The sequence below is a fragment of the Somniosus microcephalus genome, chromosome 31, assembly GCF_052327205.1.
Source record: "Somniosus microcephalus isolate GS21.2 chromosome 31, FLI_Smic_1.0, whole genome shotgun sequence".
In the NCBI taxonomy this organism is placed as follows: Eukaryota; Metazoa; Chordata; class Chondrichthyes; order Squaliformes; family Somniosidae; genus Somniosus; species Somniosus microcephalus.
In genome coordinates this window covers 12,991,344-13,019,133 of record NC_141017.1, presented here as the reverse complement: position 1 = coordinate 13,019,133, position 27,790 = coordinate 12,991,344, and the positions used below count along the sequence as shown (strand labels likewise).

The window sequence follows — 27,790 nt, the reverse complement described above, 5'->3', positions numbered from 1 at the left end:
ATAAATACAAACTCTTTATTTAAAAAAATAAGTCATTGAAAAATCAGAACACTGGGTACATTTTGAGGGAACTGCAAACTGTTTGAAATCACTTCAAGAAACGGTGACAATGTACAGGCTCCAAAAACTGTCCGAGCGACAAGAGGTTCGTTTCAAAACCACCTACATTTCCCGCTCAGGCTTTTAAGTTCCAACTGGCCATTAGAGGCTTCTGAAAAATACACTAGTCCTTTTCGGAGTCAAACCCAAAACAATCATTCCTCTGCCAAATTCAGATTGGGTTTCGTCGAAAGCACTGGGAATGTATTCTTGCGTAAAAGGGAATTAATCCTAAATAGAGTTTGCACATTCTCCCCGTGTTTGCGTGGGTTTCCTCCGGGTGCTCCGGTTTCCTCCCACAGTCCAAAGATGTGCGGGTTAGGTTGATTGGCTATGATAAATTGACCCTTAGTGTTAGGGGGATTAAATACGTGGGGTTACGGGGATAGGGTGGGATATGTGTTGATGTAGGGGTTACAGGGATCGGGTGGGATATGTGTCGGTGCAGGCTCGATGGGCCGAAATGGCCTCTATCTGCACTGTGGGGTTTCTGTGATTCTGTGAGAAGTAACACACATCAATGAAATTGTCCAGGAGCTAGTTGGTGGGGAATAGAAGTGAGTAATGTCACAAAGGGTCAGACACTGGAGAAAAAAATGAAGGACTGGAGTTGGAGAGAGGGAATAAAGTAGCCCGGTCGTCAAGCCATTATTTTGTTTCGTTTCTTCAGCTCAGCCGGAGGAGCAAGGTGGACCCCAGACTAATTGGCAAGTGGTGCTCAACAAAATGGTGGACGTTCGTGCCAGGGAATGGAGCCCTTTCCAGTCCAGGCAACAAGAGTCCACGCATCAAGCACTCCCAGGTCAGGTACTGCAATGGTCAGATATAAAGTAAAGCTCCCTCTGCGTGCCTTCATAGGATTACATAGGATATACGGCACAGAAACAGGCCATTCGGCCCAACCAGTCCATGCCGGCGTTTATGCTCCACATGAGCCTCTTCCCATCTTTCCTCATCATCTTAAACCATCAGCATAACCCTCTATTCCCTTCGCCTCATCTAGAGAGTGAGTGGCCCCTACGGCACCAGTTTGGAACTCTTCCATTTCTCACACCAGTCACCTTGTGACCTCTTGGAGTGAGGTTGGCAATTTAGTACTAATTAGAGGGCATTTTGTACATTTGGCCTTTGCCCACTAGAAATGAGACTGAGATCACCAGACACATTCATGGAGGACCTTAGCATATCACAGATTCTGCTGTGAGAACAGAGCTCAGATTTACCCCCACAATGACTTCCTGACGTTGGAGTCAGCGGAAGGGGAAGGAGCAGACATCCTTCCCCACAATCAGACAGTAGATTACATCCCTTGCATATCTCATTGGGGCCAATTACAAATAGTTAGTTCTTATGGGAAATTGGAGTTGAGGTTGAAGATCAGCCACGATCTTATTTAATGGCGGAGCGGGCTTGAAGGGCCGTTTGTCCTACTCCTGCTCCTATTTCTTACAGCAGTATTAGAACAGGTCTAAAAAGAAAACATTTTTGACTAGAAAAGCAGAGCCAAATAATTTACCGTAATCTTATCCAATTGGAAGTTAAATATTTTTGATGAAAACAATCTGCATTTGTAAAGAGAAAAGGCAAGTTACGCCATCACGGCCGTGTATTCTTCGTCAGAACAGATTGCTGACAATGTATTTGAGGGCTCGAAGGATCAAGCAGGAAATAGATTTCTGGCATTCGGTCTCAAGGTGCCCCAGATTGTCCAGCTGGTGGGTTACCAGTTTCAGCTGTACTGCTGTAGGAGCTGCCTTGCAGGCCAATTCCTTCCCTCCAGGGACGTTGGAGAAATCGAGAGGGCCAGTCACAGTGGCTCGCTCACCCTTGCCAAGTGGCTAACCGCAGAGCATTAGAAGCTGAGACTGGAAGCTGGTCTGCCCGGACAGCCTAGCAAAACCGAGTCAACCCAGATCTTTGCCAAAACCGAGTCAGCCCAGATCTTTGCCAAAACCGAGTCAACCCAGATCTTTGCCAAAACTGAGTCAGCCCAGATCTTTGCCAAAACTGAGTCAGCCCAGATCTTTGCCAAAACTGAGTCAGCCCAGATCTTTGCCAAAACTGAGTCAGCCCAGATCTTTGCCAAAACCGAGTCAGCCCAGATTTTTGCCAAAACCGAGTCAGCCCAGATTTTTGCCAAAACCAAGTCAACCCAGATTTTTGCCAAAACCAAGTCAGCCCAGATTTTTGCCAAGTCAACCCAGCTAAGTGGTGATTGGATAAGGGACATTTCATTGTGTTTAAACACTCACTGAATCACTCAGATCTGATAAACCTTCATGAAAATAGTTTTAAAAAAGTAGCAGATTGTTCAGACCGCCCAAATGAAAGGCTAAGAAGAGGACGGTTCCTTCAAGCCCTGAAATAACCCATCAGAAATACAAGATGCAGTTGGATAAGATTAAAATTGAATCAACTGGCTCTACGTTTTGCTGCTAAAAAATATTTAGACCACCTCCTCTCCTCGATCCCTGTATAATAGATAGCAAGCAACTCACTCCTACTGGTCTAATACTACGAGGTACTCGGGGGCCAGACCCAAAATCTTCTTTGCAGTTACCCCCAGAATGAGATTCAAGTCTGGATCCGGTTGGTAGAGGAGAGTGGCAGTGAGGGGTTTCTCCAGCAAGAGGGGAGAGATCCGAAGGCAGGGACAGGGTACTGAGTTTGGATGGTCAGCCATGATCTCATTGAATGGCGGAGCAGGCTCGAGGGGCCGAATGGCCTACTCCTGCTCCTATCTTCTATGTTTCTATGTCAATGTATTTACAGCACAGAAACAGGCCATTCGGTCCAATAGAGCCATGCTGGTGTTTATGCTCCACACGAGACCCCTCCCACCCTTCTTCATCTAACCCCATCAACATATCCTCCTATTCCAGGAATCAGATTGGAAGACACATCAACCAGTCAACTCCAATCCATCCCTTAGCAGCTGGCATTGACACAGATCTGGGTTGACTAGATGTTGCTAGGCTGAGAGGGCAGGCTAGAGAGACTGGCTTTCAAATCTTGGCTTCCAATACCATGGAACAGTTCTCTCCCATTACAGGTCCCTGTAGCTTAAACAGTGGACCAGGAGTCCTGCTCCTAAATCACAGGTGAAGCTTCTCAGCAAACTGCCAGGAGATGAGCACGAGTGAGTTGGTGAAAAATTCCGAACTGATTTCCCACCCCACTCTAATTCTTCACCCCCCTCCCCCCAATGCCTTGCAGTCTGTTCAGGAACACACAGGCCATCGAACCAGTGTCCTGCCAATCTGCGGCAATGCTTGCCGCTTCAAGAATTCCTAGAAATATTATCTCTGGACTTCAAAAAAAAGTCCAGAGAAAACTGAAGCTACAAGGAGTTGAGGCAAATAGCATAGCTGTATTTAAGGGGCAGCTAGATAATTACATATCTTAATGGGATAGAAGGATATGCTGATAGGGTGAGATGAGGTAGGGTGAGTTGATATTACTACCATCACAACACTTTTAAACAACCTCCCAGGAGAAGGATCATCACCTTTATCTAGTTCCTGTTCAGCAAGCATTGTCAAAGGAATGGTGAATGAAGCCGATGCTGTTCAATGACTCCTTTTTGGCGATTTTGGATGGAGAGTGTAAATCACAAGATTGATATGGATGAGGAAGACCATTCAGCCCATCGCTGCTCATCCAGAAGACCAGACAGTCCCATTCCTCCCAATGTAGTTGCCAATTGCCTCTTAAATGATTCGAGGGTTTTTGCCTCCACTCCCCTACCCAGGGTCTATTCCAGATGTTGCTTGGGAGGGAAAAGGTGATGGATCTCTGGTTTCCACCGCTGGGGGTTTTCCTCGCCTCATGTCTGGGTCAGTTGTAGACTAATTGATAGAGATTGATCACTGTGATTAGTCAACATCTCCATTATCGTTGTTCCTATGATCTCTCTTTGTGTGAAGAGCTTCCTGTCACCAGTCCTAAATCTGCCTTTCACTAATTTGAACTTTTTTCTACCATCATGGTTAAGCTCAAAGTGGTATTCCAGTTTTCCCTTTCCTACAATGTTCACTGTCATCTACCTCCATGGTGTCCCCTCACAGTCATCGCCTTTCAAGTTAGAATAGGCCAAAGATTTCCTATCACAGCTTGGTCCTCTTTGGTAACATCACAAGTTCAGAGTGCTGCCCACAGCTATCAATCACCAGTCACGGAGAACTACAGAGGGAATTCTACGTAAAATGTCTACTCCAATCTCTTCAGGAGAAAAAGACACTACATCCAAGACACTAGAAAGTGTACAGATATCTCCCCCAGAACATTTAGGATTTCCATGGCAATAACGTTCCTCTTTAAGGAGTTTATGCTTATACAGCTCCTCCCTTCATGAACAGGCTGAATCTTAAACTCTTCACCATTGCCAATGCAGTCATTTCAAACCAGTAGTTTACAATGTTGACAGCTGATCTTTAGGCCACTCTCGGTCACACATCTCCCATCTTGGGCAGGTTCTTGATGAGGGCGGTGATGATTCCAGGCCCGTCGAGCCCTCACATACCTTGCTGTACAGCCTCACCTATGAGCAGAAACAGACAGCATAAGCCCATTATCGAGCGCAGGATTGTCAAATTGTTGACTTGCATAAATTAATGCATTTATATAGCACCTTTCACAACCACAGGAGGTCCCAAAGGGCTTTGCAGCCAACAAAATACTTTTGAAGTGTAGTCATAGAAACATAGAAGATAGGAGCAGGAGTAGGCCATTCGGGCCTGCTCCGCCATTCAATGAGATCATGGCTGATCATCCAAATTCAGTACCCTGTCCCTGCCTTCTCCCCATATCCCTTGATCCCTTCTGCCTTAAGAAATATATCCAACTCTTTCTTGAATATATTTAATGAACTGGCTTCCACCGCCCTCTGTGGCAGAGAATTCCACAGGTTCACCACTCTCTGGGTGAAGAAATTTCCCCTCATTTCAGTCCTAAATGGCTTACCCCTTATCGTTAAACTATGACCCTTGGTTCTGGACTCCCCGGCCATCAAAAACATCCTTCCTGCATCTAGTCTGTCCAGGCCTGACAGAATTTTATAGGTTTCGATGAGATCCCCTCTCAATCTTCTAAACTCCAGTGAGTAGAAGCCCAATCGACACAATCTCTCCTCATACGTCATTCCTGCCATCCCAGGTATCAGCCTGGTGAATCTTTGCTGCACTCCTTCCATGGCAAGAACGTCCTTCCTCAGGTAAGGCGACCAAAACTGCACACAATAATCAAGGTGCGGTCTCACCAAGGCCCTGTACAACAGTGGCAAGACATCCTTGTTCCTGTACTCGAACCCTCTTGCTACGAAGGCCAACATACCATTAGCCTTCTTAACCGTCTGCTGCACCTGCATGCTTACCTTCAGCAACTGGTGCACAAGAACACCCAGGTCTCTTTGCACTTCCCCTTCTCCCAATCTATTGCCATTCAAATAATAATCTGCCTTCCTGTTTTTGCCACCAAAGTGGATAACCTCACATTTATCCACATTATAGTGCATTTGCCATGTTTCTGCCCAATCACCCAACCTGTCCAAATCGTACTGGAGTTTCACGACATCCTCCTCACAGCATACCCTCCCACCCAGCTTTGTGTCGTCTGCAAATTTGGAGATATTACATCCAATTTCCTCGTCCAGATCATTAATATATATTGTGAACAGCTGGGGTCCTAGGACCGATCCTTGCGGAACCCCACTAGTCACTGCCTGCCACTCGGAAAACGACCCGTTTATTCCAACTCTTTGCTTTCTGTCCGCCAACCAGTTCTCTATCCAAGTCAATGCCTTGCCCCCAATCCCATGTGCCTTAATTTTGCACGCTAATCTCTTATGTGGGACCTTATCAAAAGCCTTCTGAAAGTCCAAATATACCACATCCACTGGTTCTCCCTTATCTATTTTACCAGTTACATCCTCAAAAAATTCCAGCAGATTAGTCAAGCATGATTCACCTTTTGTAAATCCATGTTGACTTTGTCCGATCCTGTCACTGCTTTCCAAGTGCTCTGCTATTACATCTTTTATAATGGACTCTAGCATTTTCCCCACTACCGATGTCAGGCTTACCGGTCTATAACTCCCCGCTTTTTCTCTACCACCTTTTTTGAATAGTGGGGTAACATTAGCTACCCTCCAATCCATGGGTACTGTTCCAGAGTCTATCGAGTTCTGGAAGATGACCAGCAATGCATCTACTATTTCTAGGGCCACTTCCTTAAGTACCCTGGGATGTAGATTATCAGGCCCTGGGGATTTATCGGCCTTCAGTCCCATCAATTTTCCTAACACCATTTCCCTACAAATACTGATTTCTTTCAGTTCTACCCTTTCATCAGACCCTATGTTCCCCGGCATCTCTGGGAGGTTATTTGTGTCCTCCTTTGTGAAGACAGAACCAAAATATGTATTTAGTTGGCCTGCCATTTCTTTGTTCCCCATTATAAATTCCCTTGATTCTGACTGCAAGGGACCTACGCTTGACTTCACCAATCTTTTTCTCTTCACATATCTATAAAAGCTATTATAGTCAGTTTTTATGTTCCCTGCAAGCTTACTCTCATATTCTATTTTCCCTTTCTTAATTAATCCCTTTATCCTCCTTTGTTGAATCCTAAACTGCTCCCCAATCCTCAGGATTATTGCTTTTTCTGGCCAATTTATATGTCCTCTCCTTGGATCTTATGCTATCCCTAATTTCCCTTGTTAGCCACGGTTGAGTCACCTTTTTTGTTTTATTTTTATGCCAAACTGGGATGAACAAATTCTGTAGCTCATCCATTTGGTCTTTGAATGTTTGCCATTGCCTATCCACCGTCAACCCTTTGAGTGCCATTCCCCAATCAATCCTACCCAACTCGCTCCTCACACCATCGTAGTTCCCTTTATTTAAATTGAGGACCCTAGTCTCTGAGTCTACTTCATTCTCCATCTTAATGAAGAATTCGATCATATTATGATCGCTCCGACCCAAGGGGCCTCGTACAACAAGATTGCTAATTAATCCTTTCTCGTTACATAATACCCAGTCTAAGATGGCCTGATCTCTGGTTGGTTCCTCGACATATTGGTCCAGGAAACCATCCCGTAAACACTCCAGGAATTCCTCCTCCACAGTATTGTTACTAATTTGGTTGGCCCAATCTATATGTAGATTAAAGTCACCCATGATGACTGCTGTGCCCTTATTGCACGCTTCTTTAATTTCCCTTTTAATGCCATCCCCAACCTCCGCCTTACTGTTTGGAGGTCTATATACCACTCCCACTAACGTTTTTTTCCCCCTTAGTATTCCTCAATTCTACCTATACAGATTCCACATCATCAGAGCTAATATCCTTCATTACAATTGTGTTAATCCCTTCTTTAACCAGTAATGCTACACCACCTCCCTTTCCTTTTTGCCTATCTTTCCTGAATATCGAATACCCCTGAATGTTGAGTTCCCAGCCTTGGCCATCCTTGAGCCACGTTTCCGTAATCCCAACCAAATCATATTCGTTTACCTCTATTTGCGCAGCCAATTCATCCACCTTATTACAAATGCTCCTCGCATTAAGACACAGTGGCCTAGAAATTGGGTATTGCCCCGCTTGAGGCGTTAGAACTGGCGCTGCGCAAAGTTTATAGCCAGACGAAACTTATCGCCGCCTGGCGCGATATTGGGTTGCATCGCCCCCAAAGGGGATTGAGGCGCAAATTCAGACGTTGCACGGGCCTCCTAAGGCGCAAAACTTCCGGCGCTACCCAATATCGGCGCGGACGGGCGCAGCGCAGGTGATCTCAATTACCGATAACCACGAGACTTCCAGGTGCCGGCCGGCTCTTAGAGGGGTGTCAGTCAGCCTCAGCTTCCACACTCAACGCCCTGTAGGCCTCAGAATCGGCGCTCTTCCTTCTCTGGCGCAAAAAACTTGGTCAGGATGGAGAAGGTGAGACAGAGAGCAGAGCACTTCAGCACTGAGGCTCTGGAGGAGTTGGTGTCCGCAGTGGAGCGCCGTCGAGATGTTCTGTATCCTGACAATGGCAGGAGGTCGAATCAAAAGGATTACCGCCGAGCTTGGAGGGATGTTTCTCAGAGGGTCAACTCCAGCAACATGGCGACCAGGAGCCCTGTTCAGTGCAGGAAGAAATTCAACGACCTCACTCGGGTCGTTAGGGTGAGTGTTGTTTATGCAAACTTCTGATTCCCTCCATCTGCACCTGACTTCGCGCACCCTGTTGCCATGATGCCCCAATGGCCATCTGTCAGCAAGCACCCATGGCCCTTTCTGGGCACACACATGGACATTTGACTCAAGGCATCATGTAAGGGCTCTTGCACCATGGGGGGAATGAGATGATCTCTCAAGGCATCATGTAAGGGCTCTTACACCATGGGGGGCATGAGATGATCTCTCAAGGCATCATGTAAGGGCTCTTGCACCATGGGGGGCATGAGATGATCTCTCAAGGCATCATGTAACAGAACTTCCCCTTCTTTCCCCTGCAGTTCAAGCTGGCGACGATCCGAAAGGACCAGCGTCGAACCGGTGGCAGACCTCCACAAGTGGTCACTCTCACGGATCTCGAGGAGAGAGTGCACCAGATTCTTGGAGGACGTCCGAGTGGTCCTGTTACCACTGCAGCTGCCGACCCCATTCTCGACTGCGAGGGTAAGGCTCTCACCTTTTTCAGCTGTCTCCTTCCACTTGGTCCCCCCGCCAGCATGCTTCCTCAGTGTGCAGCCATGTCAGAGCCTTGCCGCAATCTGGCACGCCTTGCCGCCAACCTGACCTTTTGCTAAAGCCACTCTTCCACCTCCCTGCTTTCAGATGCTGCATCACCAACTCAGGATCTGCACCCTGAAGCTGCCAGTGCCAGTGCCTCCGGAGGCGAGGATCAGGAGGAAGCCGGAGCATCCGTTGCAACTTCAGGGGAGCGTACACATCTGCAGACTGGGGATAGTAGTTCCCTGGAGGGGAGGGGGGGTGCTCTGCTGATGAGCCAGTTGCCGGAACAAGCGGCATGCAGCAACTCGAGGGGGGTAGGCAAGTTCGGCCACCGGCTCCCCGGAGGGCAAGGCAGGGAGTGATGACTGCTGCAAGATATCTGCGCTCCTCTAATTCTGCCCTCTTGAGCATCCCTGATTATAATCACTCAACCATTGGTGGCCGTGCCTTCTGTTGCCTGGGCCCTAAGCTCTGGAATTCCCTGCCTAAACCTCTCCGCCTCACTACCTCTCTTTCCTCCTTTAAGACGCTCCTTAAAACCGACCTCTTTGACCAAGCAATTTCTCCTTGTGACTCAGTATCAAATTGTGTGTCTTATAATACTCCTGTGACGCGCCTTGGGATGTTTTACTACGTTAAAGGCGCTATATAAATACAAGTTGTTGTTGTAAATCTATTCTACCCCCTCCCTAAAGCCTCGAGATCCTTCCTAAAGTCTGGTGCCCAGAATTGGCCACAATACTCCAGCTGGGGCCGAACCAGGGATTTATAAAGGTTTACTGTTACTTCCTTGCTTTTGTACTCTATGCCTAGTTATAAAGTCCAGGATCCCGTGTGCTTTTTTAACAGCCTTCTCAACTTGTCCTGCCACCTTCAAAGACTTGTGTACGTACACCCCCAGGTCTCTCTGCTCCTGCACCCCCTTTATAATTATACCTTTCAGTTTATATTGCCTCTCCTCTTCCTACCAAAATGCATCACTTCACACTTCGGTGTTAAATTTCATCCGCCATTTCACCAGTCCGTCTGTGCCCTCCTGAAGCCTGTTGCTATCCTCTTCGCTGCTCACGACATTTCCGAGTTTTGTCTCAGCTGCAAACTTTGAAATTACGCTCGGTATACCCAAGTCCAGGTCACTTATAGATCAAAAAGAGCAGTGGTTCCCAACACCGACCCCTGGGGAACAGCGCTGCACACTTCCCTCCAGTCTGAAAAACAACCGCTCGCGGGCAGGCCACGATTTTCCCTGCTCTTTGTCCCACCGTGGTGGAGGAGGAGGAGGAGCTCAGCAGAGGGAGGACGCTCGCCAGTTATCATGATGCATCTGTTCATTGAGAAAGTCGATTGCTCCCCCCCCCGCACTTGTGCCAATTACATTTAGGACTAGCTGGGGGGGCCCGGCGTTGCCAAGGCTTTTTTGTAAAACGGCAGTTTACAGGGCCACGCGGTTGCCGGCCGGCCGCTGCCGCTCCCCCGCTCTGTGTCTCGGGCCAAGCGGTTGTCAGGCCTGGCCCGAGTGACCCCCCAACTCACCTCCCGCTCTGGCGGGCCGCCGTAGCTGCCCCGCTCGCTGTTGAGTAAAAGCAGTGAAAAAAATGGCGGCTACGTTTCGGGAGGCTGCAGGATTAGGTCCCGCCCAATGACGGAATAAAATGCCCCCCGTGACGCACCGATTGGTCAACCATCAGGTCACTGAATTGTAGGATTGGTCAACCATCACTTCACTCAACGCTAATGAGCGGTAGGATTGGTCAACCGCTAATGAGCAGATTTTTGAACTTTTTTGTATACTGCCTGAACAATTTTTGTCTGACCAAAAGTAAATACGCCTATGAGACTCCCCTAATCATAAGCTTTCTTTTGATATAACATATGTGTAGGTACGCTCTATAACTTTTGAGTGTAGGACGGACGGACATACAGATGGACGGATCCTTTTATATATATATATATATATATATAATATAATATATATATATATATATATATAGATAATAATGGAAGGTAGGAGTGATTTCATCCCAGTGATCTTAAGGGTTCAGACTAGGCCACAATTCGTGAAAGCGTAACAGATACACAGAGGCACTCCCTGGTGGCTCAGCGGGTTTGTAGTCGAGTCCATGCAGAGCAAGAAGGGCCTGGGTCTGATCCCAGCTGACCTCAGATGGGATGGCAGCAACCGCACCAGAATTGGCCTCAGTGTCTGGGCAATGGACGGGAGATGTAAAGAAAAAAAATCGGTGGGGTTTCCACTCCTGGCTGACATCCAGTAACCCCTGATGGAAGTGGGAACATGTGAACACTGGATGATGCTCAGCTGCGATGCCTCCTGCAGTCAAACACTCTGTCTGGGCTCACACATGAATACTGGCCATTTGGACAAAGTACGGAAGGGCACCCAGCACCCAAGGAAATGTATCTCATTCACAAGTATAAAAAGAGACGTACAGAGAATAGAAAAGTGTGCAGCACAATTTTTGGGGCTGTTTTTACTTACAGTCCCCACCGTTTATAGCGGGCACGTTTGTGCGAACATGATTTGCCCATTATACCAGAATCCGAGAGTGGGTTCAACTAATGTTCCTACATGGCAAGGCTAGTTAACGCGGCATACAATCGAGAAAACAGAAAGAGAAACAAACTGAAAGAAAGCCCCGATCTGATACAATTTCTCTCTCTCTCTCTGATATTACAGGAAACACTGAAAAAGCAGGAAATGAATAAACAGATTTTCCTGTCACTGACAATGATCCTCACTCTGTTCCAGTTCCTCATATTTCAGGGCACGCTGTGTGTAAATACCAGCCGGTGGCCCGGGTCCTTGGGAAATCCTGCCCAGTCTGTGCTGTATGTGTCTATATCCCAGGATAGAATCAGGCAACAGGGGACATTAGCACCTATAGAAAACTGGCAGATTGAAACACCTGAAGCCCGTCTCTTTTTTTTTTGTTGTATAGGTGAATAGTCGAGTGATTCCTCTGCTGATACAACTTCTTAATTAGTATTACTGCTTAATTAGTATTACTGCTACAATATGGGGATGGTCATTCTATTTTCACAGTCAGTGCACCTTAGTAAGCACAGCTGTTCCTGCCCAAAATAAAAGGGAGAAGAACTTAAGACATTCGAAGCGGCAATTTTGAAATTGACGTTAACGCAAATGGATAATTGATTATCACTTTTTGGCCGATATAAGCGACTGTCTGTTTAAAGCATGGGCATTTTAAGTGCTGGGGACTGGGTTTTTTTCCCCGCACCGACTGTCAGGGACAATCCACAGATTTGACGTGCATCAGTGGCCTCATTGGTTATTGTGGCGCAACACCTGCAGGTTTACGGAGTACCGGATGTGAAACAGCACCGGCGCCCTGCACCGCGGAGCAGCGAGACACAGTGCTCCCGGAGCAGGTCAGCAACAAAGAAAGGCTCATTTCTATCGCGCCTTTCACAACCTCAGGACGTCTCAAATGCTTCACAGCCAATGAAATACATTTTGAAGTGTAGTCAGTCACTGTTGGAATGTAGGAAATGCGGCAGTTGCGCACAGCAAGCTCCCACAAACAGCAATGTGATAATGGCCAGATAAACTGTTTTAGTGAGGGATAAATATTGGACAGGCCAACAGGAGAACTCCCCATCTCTCCTTTAAATAGTGCCGTGGAATCTTTTAAGTCCACCCGAGGGGGCAGATGGGACCTCCGTTTAACATCTTATCTAAAAGACAGCACCTCCGACAGTGCAGCACTCCCTCAGTACTGCCCCTCCGACAGTGCAGCACTCCCTCAGTACTGCCCCTCCGACAGTGCAGCACTCCCTCAGTACTGCCCCTCCGACAGTGCAGCACTCCCTCAGTACTGCCCCTCCGACAGTGCAGCACTCCCTCAGTACTGCCCCTCCGACAGTGCAGCACTCCCTCAGTACTGCCCCTCCGACAGTGCAGCACTCCCTCAGTACTGCCCCTCCGACAGTGCAGCACTCACTCAGTACTGCCCCTCCGACAGTGCAGCACTCCCTCAGTACTGCCCCTCCGACAGTGCAGCACTCCCTCAGTACTGCCCCTCCGACAGTGCAGCACTCGCTCAGTGCTGCCCCTCCGACAGTGCAGCACTCCCTCAGTACTGCCCCTCCGACAGTGCAGCACTCCCTCAGTACTGCCCCTCCGACAGTGCAGCACTCACTCAGTACTGCCCCTCCGACAGTGCAGCACTCCCTCAGTACTGCCCCTCCGACAGTGCAGCACTCCCTCAGTACTGCCCCTCCAACAGTGCAGCACTCCCTCAGTACTGCCCCTCCGACAGTGCAGCACTCACTCAGTACTGCCCCGACAGTGCAGCACTCGCTCAGTACTGCACTGGAGTGCCAGCCTAAATTATGTGCTCAAGTCTCTGGAGTGGGGCTTGAACCCACGACCTTTGAGTCAGAGACAATAGAATGGAATAGATATGATGGAATGACCATTTGGAAAATGTTGCATGTTAAATGTGTCGTAACAGATTGCACTATTGTATTTATTAAGCTTTGACAGAATTTTAAATCTCTCAATTGCAGAAATGCTTTACCTGAACGTGGCATTTTGACTTTCTCCGCGCAGGCCAGGAACTCGTTGACGTGTTCGGTGCAGTTCTGGATGGACGACTGGTTCTGCTTCAAACACTGCTCAAAAGCCAGGAAGGGCTCTGCACATTCCGCACGGATCTTTTGAATGACTGGGCTGTAAGGAGACTGAGATTAGGTTCAAGATTTCATAGCAGCAGGCGGTTTCAGTTATGAGCGAGTCTGTCTGGCTATAAACATTATAACGGGATGCTCTTCGCAATAACACAAGAACGTTACAGTCCTACACAAAGCCACAGTGGTCTCCCACACCAGTGGATGTTGCAAGTCATTAGCGAACAGCTTGTTTTGGTTCAAAAAAAAATTCAGCGTCTCTCCCTCCAGCTTCAAATCACTAAAAGAGGAGTTTCCCGAGTTTTTCTTTGAGTTCTTTGTGCTATTTCCATCAGTCCTATTTTTAGTAACCCCCTGTGATTTACTCCAAAGGGGCTGACTCTGATCTCTCCCTCTCACTGGCCGGCTCCTGGTTGTAAAATTCTGCCATTGTGTCCCCCTAATTCTTTTTACAGATGACACCTGTCTACATACTGTTCCATTGTTGCTCTCCACCGCCCCACCCCGCCCCAGTTCCTTGCGATCTCCCTGTGCTGCACATGATCAAAGCACGAAGATTGACAGGTTCCCAAACCTCCACCAGCGCGGTTTTGAAACGGTCGTGAGGAGGCGCACACGGGTTTTATTCCCTTTGCTGAACATCCAGCCACTGGAGGGAACACAGACCCACACCGACATGCCCGCTGCAGCCTGGCCCGCTTTCTTTATCTCGCCCCAAGTCCCAGCTGCACCCATCAAGAGCAGAGGTTCGCCTGTCAACCCTCAGTGTGAATGCAATGTGCTGAACTCTGTAAATCTCTCATTGCACATGCCATGTGGCAGGTAAACTCGAGAAACATAGGAACCAGAGGAGGTCATTCAGTCCCTCGAGCCTGCTCTGCCATTCAATCAGATCATGGCTGCTCTGCACCTCGACTCCCTTTACCCGCCGCCTTTGCTCCACATCCCTCGATACCCTTACCCAGCAAAAATCGATCACTCTCAGTCTTGAAAGCTCCAACCGACCCCCAGCATCCACAGACTTTTGGGACAGGGAATTCCAGATTTCTACGACCCCTTGTGTGAAAAATGCTGCCTGATTTACCTCTATTTTGGAACAGCTGAGAATCTGAAGGCTTGTGGATACCCCAGCTCTTCGTACACGGACAACTCCCCCAAACAGCATTGTTCTGGGGCTGTGCCGCAACAACAAATTCTAAGGTGTGAAGTCTTTACATGTAGAATATTAATACTGGGGCACTAAGCAATGGATAATAACTAAGCAAAATACACATGCAAGGCAAGTGTGTCATAAACAAGCTGCCCCAAAATAGATGAAGAAAAACAATCTGCCGAAAACCTACAGGGAAAAAGGCCAGCAACATCTTCAGCAGATGCAGGAAAATATTAAAACAAGTTCAAAAACAATCAGAGGTGCAAAAAACGAGCTCTGAAGATGAATATGAGCACTAATCCCACAGCACTGCAAGAAAATGGAGAGATTGGAAAGCGGAGTGAAAGCTGTGCATCACCGAATTACATCGAACTTACAGCCCAGAAACAGGCCATTCGTCTAAGTGGGGGTTTAAGCCTCCTCCCACCCTACTTCATCTCATCCTATCATCTCATCCTTTCTCCCTCGTGTACTTATCTAGCTTCCCCTTAAATGCGTCTAGCAACCAGTTCATGTAATATCAAGTTCCACCTTCTCACCACTCTCATCTGGTGTACAAATGACAAGTACAACCTAACATAGAAACATAGACGATAGGAGCAGGAGTAGGCCATTCGGCCCTTCGAGCCTGCTCCGCCATTTAACGAGATCATGGCTGATCATCCAAACCCTAGCACCCGGTCCCTACACCGACAGCCATCCCACCCAAGCCCTATCCCCGTAACCCCACATATTTAATCCCCCCTAACACTAAGGGCCAATTTTTTTTAATTTTTATCATGGCCAATCAACCTAACCCGCACATCTTTGGACTGTGGGAGGAAACCCTGGAGGATCTTCGCTGCATCTCTGGCAAATAGTTAAAGAACTCTTTTCGGAATCTCCGTGGATCCCTGTATGTTAGTCAGTAACAGATTGCCTTGGATTGCCCCGGGAAGCACCACCACCACTGGAGCCCCATAAAGAGAAAATACTTAGCAGTAGCCAGCACGCATTTCAAAAGGGACGATCGTGCTTAATAAATCTCAATTTTTTGAGGAGCTAACAGGCATGGTAGATGGGGAAATGCAAAGGATGTAGTGTAGATAGCAAGGCACCAAATGGGAGATTACTAGGGAAGGTAAAGGCGTATGGATTTCGGTGGAGGGTAGCAAAATTGGTTCAAAGTGTAGGAGTTCAGGACAGTTTTTCAGAGCGATTGGAAGTGGGTGGTGATGTCCCACAGGGTTCAGTTCTGGGGCCACTTCTGTTCGTGGTGTACATCTAGGATTCGGATATAGGTCTAGAGGGAGTGGTGTCGAAATTTGCAGATACCAAAATAGGAGGTCTAGTTAATTCTTTAGAAGATCAAAGGAAACTGCAAAGGGATAAGATGGCGGGGGGGGGGGAATGGGCTAAAAAGTGGCAGATGGAACTCAATGTCATTAAGTGGGAGGTGGTGTAATTTGATTACAGATAACAGCAGTAATTATACTGTGAATGGCAGTAGGCTCGATGCTGGAGAAGAGCAGAAGGATTTAGTAGACAGGTTCACATTAGCACATTAGACATTAAAGGCAGCACCTCGGGTTGAGAAGACTGTTAAAAAAAAAAGCTAATGGAATTCTTTTATCTGAAGAGGTACAGTAAATAAAAGCCAAGAGCTAATGCTGTGTCTATATAAAACGTTAAGACGTCACAAAGTTGTGTGTGCAGTATTGGGCTCCAAACTATAGGAAGGATAGTGAGGCTTTAGAGAGGGTACCAGTGCACATTCACTAGCATGGTGTCTGGTAATGGGAAATATAAATTAGAAGACAGACTTGAAAAGTGGGTATTTTTTCATTAGAACAGATAACTGGGTTAAATACTAGTATTTTCAATTATGAATGAATGAGATAGGATCGATAGAAGCACTGTTTCCAGAGCAAAGGGCCATAGAACAAAATTAAAGGTGCGAGATTTAGAACAGAGGCAGAAACTATGCCAAGATTCAGATTAGATCGGACAGTAAAAGCAGCTTGGCAGATTTACCAGAATGGTTCCGGGGATGGGGGATCTTAGCTACAAGGACAGGTTGGAGAAGCTGGATTTGTTTTCATTAGAGCAAAGGAGGTTGCGGGGTGATTTGATAGAGGTGTACAAGATTATGACGGGTTTGGATAGGCTAGACAGGGAAAGGCTGTTCCCACTAGTTGATGGTACAGGAAACTCTTTTTTTTACCGGCACCTAAATAACCGGAAATCTCTCTCAACCGGCAAAATTCAGGAGTAGGTTCAGGTAAGTTTTACTTCATAATAGTGGCCGTGTAACCGGGGTTCCTGGATCTGTGGCCGTGTAACCGGGGTTCCTGCATCTGTTGCCATGCAACAGGGACGCCTGGATCTGTGGCCGTGTACGGGGCTCTCGTACCTTGGTAAGTGTACCTCTCTGTAATCCGGACTTATTGATCAACCGGCACCACGCCGGTCCCAGATAAAATAGAATTTCCTGTACAAGGACTAGGGGGACACAGATTTAAGGTTTTGGGCAAGAGATACAGGGGGGAATGTGAAGAAAAACTTTTTTAGGCAGCGAGTGGCGAGGACCTGGAACTTGCTGCCGATGGAAGTGGTGGAAGCGGAGAGACATAGAAACATAGAAGATAGGAGCAGGAGTCGGCCATGCGGCCCTCGAGCCTGCTCCGCCATTCAATGCGATCATGGCTGATCCTCTATCTCAATACCATATTCCCGCTCTCTCCCCATACCCCTTGATGCCTTTTGTGTCTAGAAATCTATCTATCTCCTTCTTAAATATATTCAGTGACTTGGCCTCCACAGCCTTCTGTGGTAGAAAATTCCAGAGATTCACCACCCTCTGATGAAGAAATTTCTCCTCATCTCAGTCCTAAATGTCCTACCCCGTATCCTGAGTCTGTGACCCCTCGTTCTAGACCCCCCAGCCAGGGGAAACATCCTCTCTGCATCCAGTCGGTCTTGCCCTGTCAGAATTTTATACGTTTCAATGAGATCTCCTCTCATTCTGCTAAACTCTAGTGAATACAGGCCTAGTCTACTCAACCTCTCCTCATACGGTTAGGGTTAGGGTTAAGAACTTCCCCTGTTCTTCTTCGAAATAGTGCCGTGGGATCTTTTACGTTCACCTGAAAGGGCGAACGGGGTCTTGGTTTAACATCCCCTCTGAAAGACAACAGCTCCGACAGTGCAGCACTCCCTCAGAACTGCACTGGTAGCCTAGATTTTGTGCTCAAGTCTCTGGAGTGGGACTTGTACCCACAACCTTCTGGCTCAGAGGCAAGAGTGCTGCCCACTGAGCCATTAGTGGCGTCCCACACGCTCGGCTCTTTACTAGCGAGAGGCGCGAACATTTATCCCCAGGTATCCCCAGGTGCTCCCACTCCCCAACAAACTCACTGCGACGATGTGCACTGTGCAACCATGGTTTTTAGCTGGTGACAGTCCTTCTGCCACGAGGACGGGTTCGAAGTGACACACTCCCCGTACGCCTCCAATTCCTTTGAACAGTACCGCACGGTTATGTCAAACGCTGCTTGCCTGCCGGTAAAACAAAATAAAGATCAGACACACACAAGAAGGGAAACAGTTACAGGAGGAGAACAATATTTCTACCCGATTGCTGGCTTGGAGCATTTGACGGAATGCACGTTGCACTAAAGGCGCCTCCCCTTTAGTTACATGAACAGAAAGGGGCTGCCACTCCCTCAATGATCAGGTGGTCTGTGACGCCCGGCTGCACATTCTGCGTGCGAACGTGCAGCTCGCAAGAGCCTGTCACAATACGTTTATTGTGCGCAACTCAAGTCATCGCACGCAAACTTGGCGGGGGCAGTGGAAGAATGGATCCTTGGCGAGAAGGTCCACCACTTGCTGCCGTGGCTGATGACGCCTTGTCTCATCCCACAGACCGAAGCAGAGGAGAGGCACACATAGGTATGTGCGCCTACCGAGCAGGTGGTTGAGGGGTCCAGCAGGGTGCTGAAGAGCTGCTTCTGGAGCTTGGATAGGTCTGGAGGCAGCACGGGGTAGTTGTTGTGTGCTTTGAGGTTGATAGATTTTTGTTAGGTTAGGGGGTATCAAGGGTTACGGAACCAAGGCGGGTTAATGGAGTTAAGGTACAGAGCAGCCATGATCTAATTGAATAGTGGAATAGGCTCGAGGGGCTGAACGGCCTTCTCCTGTTCCTATGTGCTGTGCCCTTCACAACTCTGCTATGACACTGTCAGCTGTGGCTCAGTGGGCAGCACTCTCACCTCTGAGTCAGAGGTCATGGGTTCAAGTCCCACTCCAGAGACTAGAGCACAAAAATCCAGGTTGTCACTCCCAGTGCAGTGCTGAGGGAGTGCCGCACCGTCGGAGGGGCCGTCTTTCAGATGAGACGTTGAATATATTGAAGGCAGAGATAGACAGATTTTTGAAAAACAGGGGAGTCAAGGGTTATGGGGAGCAGGCGGGAAAGTGGAGTTGAGGCCAAGATCAGATCAGCCATGATCTTATTGAATGGCGGAGCAGGCTCAAGGGGCCGAATGGCCGACTCCTGCTCTCATTTCTTATGTTCTTAAACCAAGGCCCCGTCTGCTCTCTCAGGTGGACGTAAAAGATCCCATGGCACTATTTCGAAGAAGAGCAGGGGTGTTATCCCTGGTGTCCTAGCCAATATTGACCCCTCAATCAACATCAATAAAACAGATTATCTGGTCATTATCACATTGCTGTTTGTGGGAGCTTGCTGTGTGCAAATTGGCTGCTGCGTTTCCCACATTACAACAGTGGACTCCACTTCAAAAGTACTTCATTGGCTGTGAAGCGCTTTGGGATGGCCGGTGGTCGTGAAAGGCGCTATAGAAATGCAAGTCTTTCTTTTCTTTTTATGACGGAAGGTCTGGATCTTAATATCCTGGGGAAGGAGCGGATCGAAGCAGAAGATCCTGGACCACAGGTGCTGAGGGATGAGGCGAATCCGCTTCGAGAGGGCAGGGCGGCTCACGGCCCAGACGTTTCCGCAATGAGTGCTCCCGCAGAGGTCGGAATCAGGAGGGTCAGACATAGCTCTCACTAACTTCAAGGACTGCTTTAGCATTAAAAAATGTTTCATATGATTAGTAAATTTTAAGTGCGTATTGTTACAAATAAATACAAATGTTGCCTGAAAAAGTTAAAATTATACTTAAACAGTGACTTGTTACAGGAACTCCAAAAGAACTCACTAGACCCCGAGAAACGTATTCTAATTACAAACCGTGTTTCAGGGCCACGTTAAACTCTCTTTAGAAATCTGAACAACTATTTAGAAGAATAAACCTTTAATGGCCATTAATCAACGCTAGTTAGCGGAGTTAAACTAATGCAAACTTTAGCAACTGTTACAACTTTGGCTAACTTCAATAAATTTAAATAAAGATTTTGTAAAGTCTGTGGGTTGTGCAGTTAATAACGACACAGACTTCAGGAGTAACAAACAAACAGGACTTTACTATTCGAAGGTCAGGGCGAATCTGCCCTATAAATCATGCCACAGCACTTATATACCGGTGTGGTCACCGTCGGTATTACCGTATACAGAAGCCAAACAAGTAGTGCCACACCTAAAATAGTTCTCTTAAAGGTGAACGGTTACATACAATAGTCTCTTAAAGGTAGACGGTTACATACACTACAATCCTCCCTTTTTAGCTTACAACATACGTATTCCCCATTAAACATAACATATATTCAACTTCATGTAAAACAATTTACAGATATAGTCTCTGCGGAAAACAGTTCACAGATTCAGTCTCTGGTCTTGACTCGGTCCGAACAACATCTCTGTGGTGTAGCCGGTTCACATTGCTAGCGTGACTCATCCAATAGTCTTTCCCTTGACGTAACAGCTTGAACTTCCGTCCTGCTGAACCAGCAGTGCTGACTTTTACAAACAGCTGGACTGCCTTCGTAATTTTTCCCTACTTTCCCATTAGAAGTAATAATGATTTAGATGGTTATCATCTTCGGCTTCGGCTTTTCCTTTTTTGCTTCTTGGAGACTCTCGGGGCTCCCTTATCAGCTGCCAGCTGCAGCGCCACCATCTCCCTATGTTCTTTAGACTTTAAGTGCTTCATCCTGATTTCTGCACTTTGGGAGTTTTCATCACAAGCTGGGCAGACCAAGTCCTCGTAATATTCCGTGTCACTCAACAGGTCATGGTAATATTCAGTGTCATCCTGAGCTAGTCTAGCGAGAGGGCCTGCTACTTCTTCCTTACCCAACTGGACGTTAGCCGACTGTTGTTCCCTCCCTAGACATCTTTCCTGAAGAGACTTCTTTATGCGTTCATATTCATCCCACTCTTCCTGGGTTTCCTGCAAATCCTTCACTAATGACTTCAATACTTCCCCTTCCATCGGAGATTGATTGATCGGGCTATTCAATCCTTCTACTGGAGCATCTGTTTCGACAGTCTGTTGTTCCCATTGACGTGATTCAGCGTACTTTTGGCATCCCAGTAAAATCCGTGTTGCACCCTCAGCTATATCCGTAACTTTTGAGAGCTCCGAACTCCTTCCCTCTGAAGATTGAAGCTCGTGTTCAGATTGTTCCCATTGCAGAGTCTTGTCCCTCAACATATGAAGGAGTTGGCTGACCGTTAACTCTTCCGCGGGAACACTGTGAATCAGAGTCTTCTCCATTTCATCCACCTTTCCCTCCAATGCTTTCACCTTCTTTTCCTCTTGGACTTTGGCTTTCAGCGCTCGGAGAAGTTGTGCCATGATGCTATCTAGCTCTTGTGCCATGATGCTCTCTAGCTCATGTCTTACAGTCTCTGTGTTTCTTACAGTTTCCTTTTCTTCCGCTGAAAGGATTCCCAGTTGAATCTGTTCTTCAAGTTGTTGAACCTCGGTCATTGCCGCCTCATATTTGTCTTGGGTTTCCTTCAATAATTTTCTGAGTTCTTGGACATCTTGCCTTTCATGTTCTGCCATGTCTTTCACCTCTAATTTCTCCTCTATGGATGGAACTTCTACCGATGAGCCTGTCTTGGCCTTGAGCTCATCAAGAATTTCCTGCAGCCTTTGGACTTCTTGCTCATGTTCAACCTTTAGTTGCTCATATGCTTCTACTGAAACTAGCTTTTCGGAGGTTGCCAAGTTAACCCCCTCCAGAATTGTAGCTTGGGCCTGTTCATACTGTTCTTTCAACTTCTCACACTCTGCTTGTAAGAAGTCGTAGAGAAGAACTGGAATAAAATCCTGGCTTCCTGAAGATTCCTCTTCATTTGCTTCTTTCGCAATTTTCTGTTGGAGTTCAGCCAAGGCTGCTATGCTATCTGCCTCTCGAAGTCTCACTGCCATCAAATCTTCTTTATTCTTGCAGTCTATCTCAGCCATTTTCCCTTTACTTTCATTTAACTGAGTGAGTAGTCCCTTATTCTGGGCTGAGAGATATTGCACCTTCTCCTGTAGAACATCGCACTCCTTCTCTGCTCGACATAGCTGGTTACTGCTGATTTGGTTCTGTGTTTCAAGTTCCAACATCCTTTGCTTAGCTTCTTTCAGTTTCGCCCCTATAAGCTCCTCTTGCAACATGGCCACATTATTCTCATCAGGTAAAGAAGCGTTTCTCTTTTCTATGTCCAAGATTTTTTTCTGCATCTCTTTAAGTGCACATTGCGATTCAGCTTCTCTTAACCTTGCCTGCACTAGCTCCGTCTCCAATTGCAGAACAAAATCCTCAGTGTAGCGTGGTTTGCCTTTATGCTGTATCTCTAGATCATGCAAATATTCTAACTCCTGAACATCATAAGGGAGATGTGATCGGTAATTGGTCACGATGGCTCTATGGTCGCTCTCTGCTTGAGCTAGCTGCTTCTGTTGTCTTTCCAGATTCTCCCATTCGGTGTCATAGAACTTTTTCATTGTTTTCATCTCTTGTACGAGACGGTAACTCAATTGTTCTAATTGTTGTCGTTGTTCGGTGGAGTTCTGTTCTGAAACTTTGTTCTTCTCTGGAGCATAAGCCTTTATGCATGCCTTCGTTTTTCCAACCTTCGTCGGCAAGTCCATTTCAGCCTTGTCTTTCATATTTGGGTTGGTCTTATCGTCATCCGTTTCAGAATCTGAGCTGCTTGTCTGCACCGAGTCCTCACTCGTTATGGCTTTTAGATAGTGCCATTCCATGTCTATTTTCTTGATCCACTCCCGTCCTAGAAGTGGTGGTCCTCCCTCATGTAGTACGTATAAGTTCATTCTTGGGTGTTCTTTACCCCTATCTCTCACTTTGACTCTTATCTTTCCCATGGGGTATACTTTATGCCCCGTGTATGTCTGCAATACGAACTTGGTATCTCTTAAGGGTATATGTGAGAATAGCCGGTGGTAATCCCTTCGATTTATGACTGATAGAGCTGATCCAGTGTCCAACTCCATTTTCACTTGGATTCCAGCTATTTTCAGCATGACCCAGATAGTTTGTAGGTCAGCTTCCTTACTCACATTGTGAATTCTCAGACTACCCAGCTCCTGGCCGTTTGGGTCTGAGTCTGAATTCTGTTCGTCTGAACTCTTCTCAGCCACCTTGTGTACCTTGTTGTACCTTTCCTGTGATGGCTTCCTTTGGTTGTTGGTCCTTTGGTTGTTGGTCTTCTTCCCTGACCGGCATACCTTAGCTATGTGACCCAGTTTGCCACATTTCCTACATTCCTGGTTCTTAAACCAGCATTGGTTCTGATCGTGTGTTGTCTTCCCACAACGATAGCATTTTGTTGTTGTCGAGGTAATTTGATCCACACTTAGTGCTGCTGTCTTTAGCTGCATTTCCGCAGTTCCCTTCGCTGCGGCTTCGTGTGATGCTGCAATAAGGACAGCCCTGTCAAGTGTAAGGTCGTTCTCTTCGAGTAGTCGCTTTTGCGTTCCTTCCTTTGCCAACCCGCACACAAACTTGTCTCGCAATGCCTCTGTCAGATTCCCTCCAAACTGGCAGTATTTCGCTAGTCTACGCAGTTCGACCAAGTATTCTGCGTTGCTTTCGTCTTTCTGTTGCGTTCTCGCATAGAATTTGAATCGTTCAGCCAACATCAACGGTGTAGGGTTCAAGTGGTCCTTCAGGACAGCCACAATATCATCGAAAGTCTGATCCGCCGGTTTAGCTGGTGCTAGTAGATGCTTCAAGAGCCCGTATGTCTTTGCGCCCATCGAGTTCAGCAAGGTTATAGCTTTGTCATCTTCTTCTATTTTATTGGCCTCACAATAGATCTCAATGCGTTCCCACGTACGTGGCCCAGTCTTCTACCTCAGAATTAAAATCGTTGATGTTACCACGCTTAGGCATCTTCCTCTCTTTGGGAACAACACAAGTATTTCTTTAAATTATTTCTTTTTTTTTCTAAGATGGCGGCTTTTCCCGCGAAAATGGCGGTTTCCCGCTCTTTCCTTCTCTCCCCGCCCCTTCAATGGCGGTTTCCCGCGTCTGTCGTCTTCTCCGCCTAATGGCGGCTTCCCGCGTTTCTTCCCTGGTTGGGGGGGGTACGCTTTCCCCACAGCGGACAGGTTCAGCCGCTGGGCTGGCTCTCGCACAGTTCCCCTTACTCGGCTCTGTCTCTCTCTCCCGCTCGCACGGCTCTACCGGCTCTGGGTACACCCCGTTGACGGAGAACAGTTCAGCCGCTGGACTGGCTCTCGCGCAGTCTCTCTCCCCTTGCTCGGCTCTGTCTCTCTCTCTCTCCCGCCCGCTCGGCTCTACCGGCGCTGGGTACTCCCGTTGGCGGAGAACAGTTCAGCCGCTGGACTGGCTCTCGCGCAGTCTCCCTTGGTCGGCTCTGTTTCTCCCGCACGCTCGGTTCCCATTCGCCTCCCAGCCCTCTCGCAGTCCGGTGCTTCCCTCCCCGGCTGCGGCTGAGTTTCTCTCTTCCCGCGCCTACGCTCCCGGTCTCAGCGCTTCGTGGCTTCGGTCGCTGCCCGGCTTTCCCGCCGATCGCGGTCTGGCTGTCTCACGACACCGTTGGACCCGACTTTCCATCCGGCTCCTTTCCCGCTCGACCGTGGTCGAGTGCACAGCCCTTATCCTCCGGATATTCTTTACACTTTCCCTTACTCACAGTCTCCGTGGCCGCCTTGCTTCCTGCTGATCGGCTCACTCCGCACCGTGGCAGAAGGGACAGTCAGTGCCTGTTGCTGATGGAAGCTTTTGTTGCTAAAGTCTTCCTCCTTTCTATTGCTGCAGCCTCGTGTTTTCTCCCAGCAGAACGACGAGGGCGGTTGCCTCTCTTCGACGCTCTTTAGTTGCTTTGGTAGTCTTGCCGCAGGGTACGATCGGACTCGTCGCCACTGTAAAGTCTGTGGGTTGTGCAGTTAATAACGACACAGACTTCAGGAGTAACAAACAAACAGGACTTTACTATTCGAAGGTCAGGGCGAATCTGCCCTATAAATCATGCCACAGCACTTATATACCGTGTGTGGTCACCGTCGGTATTACCGTATACAGAAGCCAAACAAGTAGTGCCACACCTAAAATAGTTCTCTTAAAGGTGAACGGTTACATACAATAGTCTCTTAAAGGTAGACGGTTACATACACTACAGATTTAACCTCTTGGAATCAAATTCTTAGCAGCAACAACACCAAGTGCTGAGGTGTAAAGAAAGACTTGCATTTCTATAGCGCCTTTCACGACCTCAGGATGTCCTAAAGCACTTTACAGCCAATGAAGTACTTTTGAAATGTAGTCACTGTTGTAACGTGGGAAACACGGCAGCCAATTTGCGCACAGCAAGCTCCCACAAACAGTGATAATAACCAGATAATCTGTTTTTAATGACGTTGGTTGAGGGATAAATATTGGCCAGGAGACCAGGGTGAACTCCCCTACTTTGTATAAGAAAACATAAGAACATAAGAAATAAGAGCAGGAGTAGGCCATACGGCCCCTCGAGCCTGCTCCGCCATTCAATAAGATCATGGCTGATCATCGACCTCAACTCCACTTTCCTGCACTATCCCCATATCCCTTGATTCCCATAAGAACATGTATAACTGTCTGGAGAGCGCGCTACATGCAATGAAATAAGAGAAGAAAGCCCTGTAGATGAAGTAAATCACGTGAGAGTACGGCACTTCAGCCCAAAGTCTGAGATTCAATTTGGCTACGAGAAAACGGGAAAAATAGGAGTTAAAACCACTCGCCACCTCAAAACTCCACGTTATTACAATGAGTACGAGCGCTGTTTGAGGTAGTGTTGATAAGCCACTCAAGTTTAGGTTGTCTTCAGTCCACCACAAAGAAAGACTTGCATTTCTATAGCACCTTTCACAACCTCAGGATGTTCCCAAAGCACTTTACAGCCAATGAAGTACCTCTCAAGTGTACGCACTGTTATAATGGAGGAAACACAGCAGCCAATTTGCGCACAGCAAGATCCCACAAACAGCAATGTGATAATCAGTGATGTTGATTGAAGGATAAATATTAGCCAGGACACCGGGGAGAACTCCCCTGCTCTTCTTCGAAATAGTGCCATGGGATCTTTTACGTTCACCTGAGAGGGCAGTCGGGCCTCAGTTTAACGTCTCATGTGAAAGACGGCACCTCCGACAGTGCAGCGCTCCCTCAGTACTGCACTGAAGTGTCAGCCAATATTCGCCGTAAGCTGCGCAGCGTTCCAGGGAACCCACACAGCCCGCTTTTCAATACAAAAACCACGTATGCGAGGTATTTTGAATGGCCCTTGCAGCCCCTTAAAGGGACCGCACAAAGCCAAACAAAATTAGAGGCAACATTGGTGTCAGCCTAGACTTCTGCACTCAAATCTCAGAGTACGACTTGAACCCACAACCTTCTGACTCAGAGGCAAGGGTGCTACCCACTGAGTCACGGCCGACAAATGGTTATGTTGACAGTCTGCTTCGTTGCTGTAATTTCTATGTAAATCTTTCCTTAAGAGGTTGCAGCCAGGGATTCTGCCAGACTCTGGTTTTGGACTCCTTTTCTCCTATGAATTCTCGTCATTATTTTAATCACCTCATCAGAGAATATATCCCCGCAGACCTCCAACCATTCAACCTAGGTACCAGCCAGCAAACGGCTTTACCCCAACCTCCCAGCTCAGGATACCCTCCCACAGGTGCTTCCCCAGGCTAGGATACCCTTCCCCGGGTGCACCTCTCCCCCAGGCTGGGATACCCTCCCGCAGGCCGGGATACCCTCCCGCAGGCCGGGATACCCTCCCGCAGGCCGGGTTACCGTCCCGCAGGCCGGGTTACCCTCCCCCTGTCCGCGATACCCCCCCGGCCCTGATACCCACCCCCTGGCAGTGACACCCTCCGCTGGCAGTGACATCCTCCCCGTGGCAGTGACACCCTCCCCCTGTCCACGACATCCTCCCCGTGGCAGTGACACCCTCCCCCTGTCCCCGACATCCTCCCCGTGGCAGTGACACCCTGTCCCCGACACCCTCCCCCTGTCCACAACACCCTGTCCACGACACCCTCCTCCTGTCCACGACACCCTCCCCGTGGCCGTGACATCCTCCCCCTGTCCCCGACATCCTCCCCGTGGCAGTGACACCCTGTCCCCAACATCCTCCCCGTGGCAGTGACACCCTGTCCCCGACACCCTCCCCCTGTCCACAACACCCTGTCCACGATACCCTCCTCCTGTCCACGACACCCTCCCCCTGTCCCCGACATCCTCCCCGTGGCAGTGACACCCTGTCCCCGACACCCTCCCCCTGTCCACAGCACCCTGTCCATGACACCCTCCCCTCGGCAGTGACACCCTGTCCACGACACCCTCCCCCCGGCAGTGACACCCTGTCCACGACACCCTCCCCTCGGCAGTGACACCCTGTCCCTATCCTTGACACCCTCCCCCCGGCCGGAATACCCTCTCCCTGGTACTCCTCTCCCCCAGTTCTTGCCCAGCTCTAATTCCCTCACATCACCATCACCCCTACCCCTACCCCTCGAACCGGTTACCTCACTCACATGCCGCCGGTCACTCAAGCCGCTGCCCTAAAAGAGCCAATTCCTCAGCGGCAAAGGTCAGGGGGCGGCCATGGAGCTGATTGGCCAGTCCGCGCACCATGCAACGCCCACCAGCCTTGAATAGCAGCAGCTCATTGGATTAGCTAACCGTCCATCAGCTTGTCCTTTCTCCTGATTCGTGGATAGTTGATAT

The 27,790-nt window shown here is 48.2% G+C and overlaps 1 protein-coding gene across 2 annotated transcripts; it reads right to left on the bottom strand.

Moving 5' to 3' along the window:
- On the bottom strand, window positions 1–27,737 carry chchd5 (coiled-coil-helix-coiled-coil-helix domain containing 5). Of its 2 annotated transcripts, none has more exons than XM_085971535.1 (4): window positions 27,598–27,737; window positions 18,038–18,178; window positions 13,380–13,531; window positions 1–4,639 (listed from the first exon to the last, which is right to left on the bottom strand). In XM_085971535.1, coding segments are annotated over exons 1-4 (321 nt in total). In that variant the 5' UTR covers window positions 27,600–27,737; the 3' UTR covers window positions 1–4,613. The 2 variants fall into 2 exon arrangements, with proteins under 2 accessions (XP_085827661.1, XP_085827663.1); XM_085971537.1 differs by having other exon boundaries at window positions 27,589–27,732.
- Between the last annotated feature and the right edge of the window lie 53 nt (window positions 27,738–27,790).

Excerpts from the sequence above, each read along its gene's own strand:
- chchd5 (XM_085971535.1), bottom strand. Across the intron at positions 13,532-18,037 it reads GCACAGTGCACATCGTCGCA|CCCAGTCATTCAAAAGATCC; the intron begins GTGAGTTTGTTG and ends GTCTCCTTACAG. Across the intron at positions 4,640-13,379 it reads AGTCAAAATGCCACGTTCAG|GTGAGGCTGTACAGCAAGGT; the intron begins GTAAAGCATTTC and ends TTCTGCTCATAG.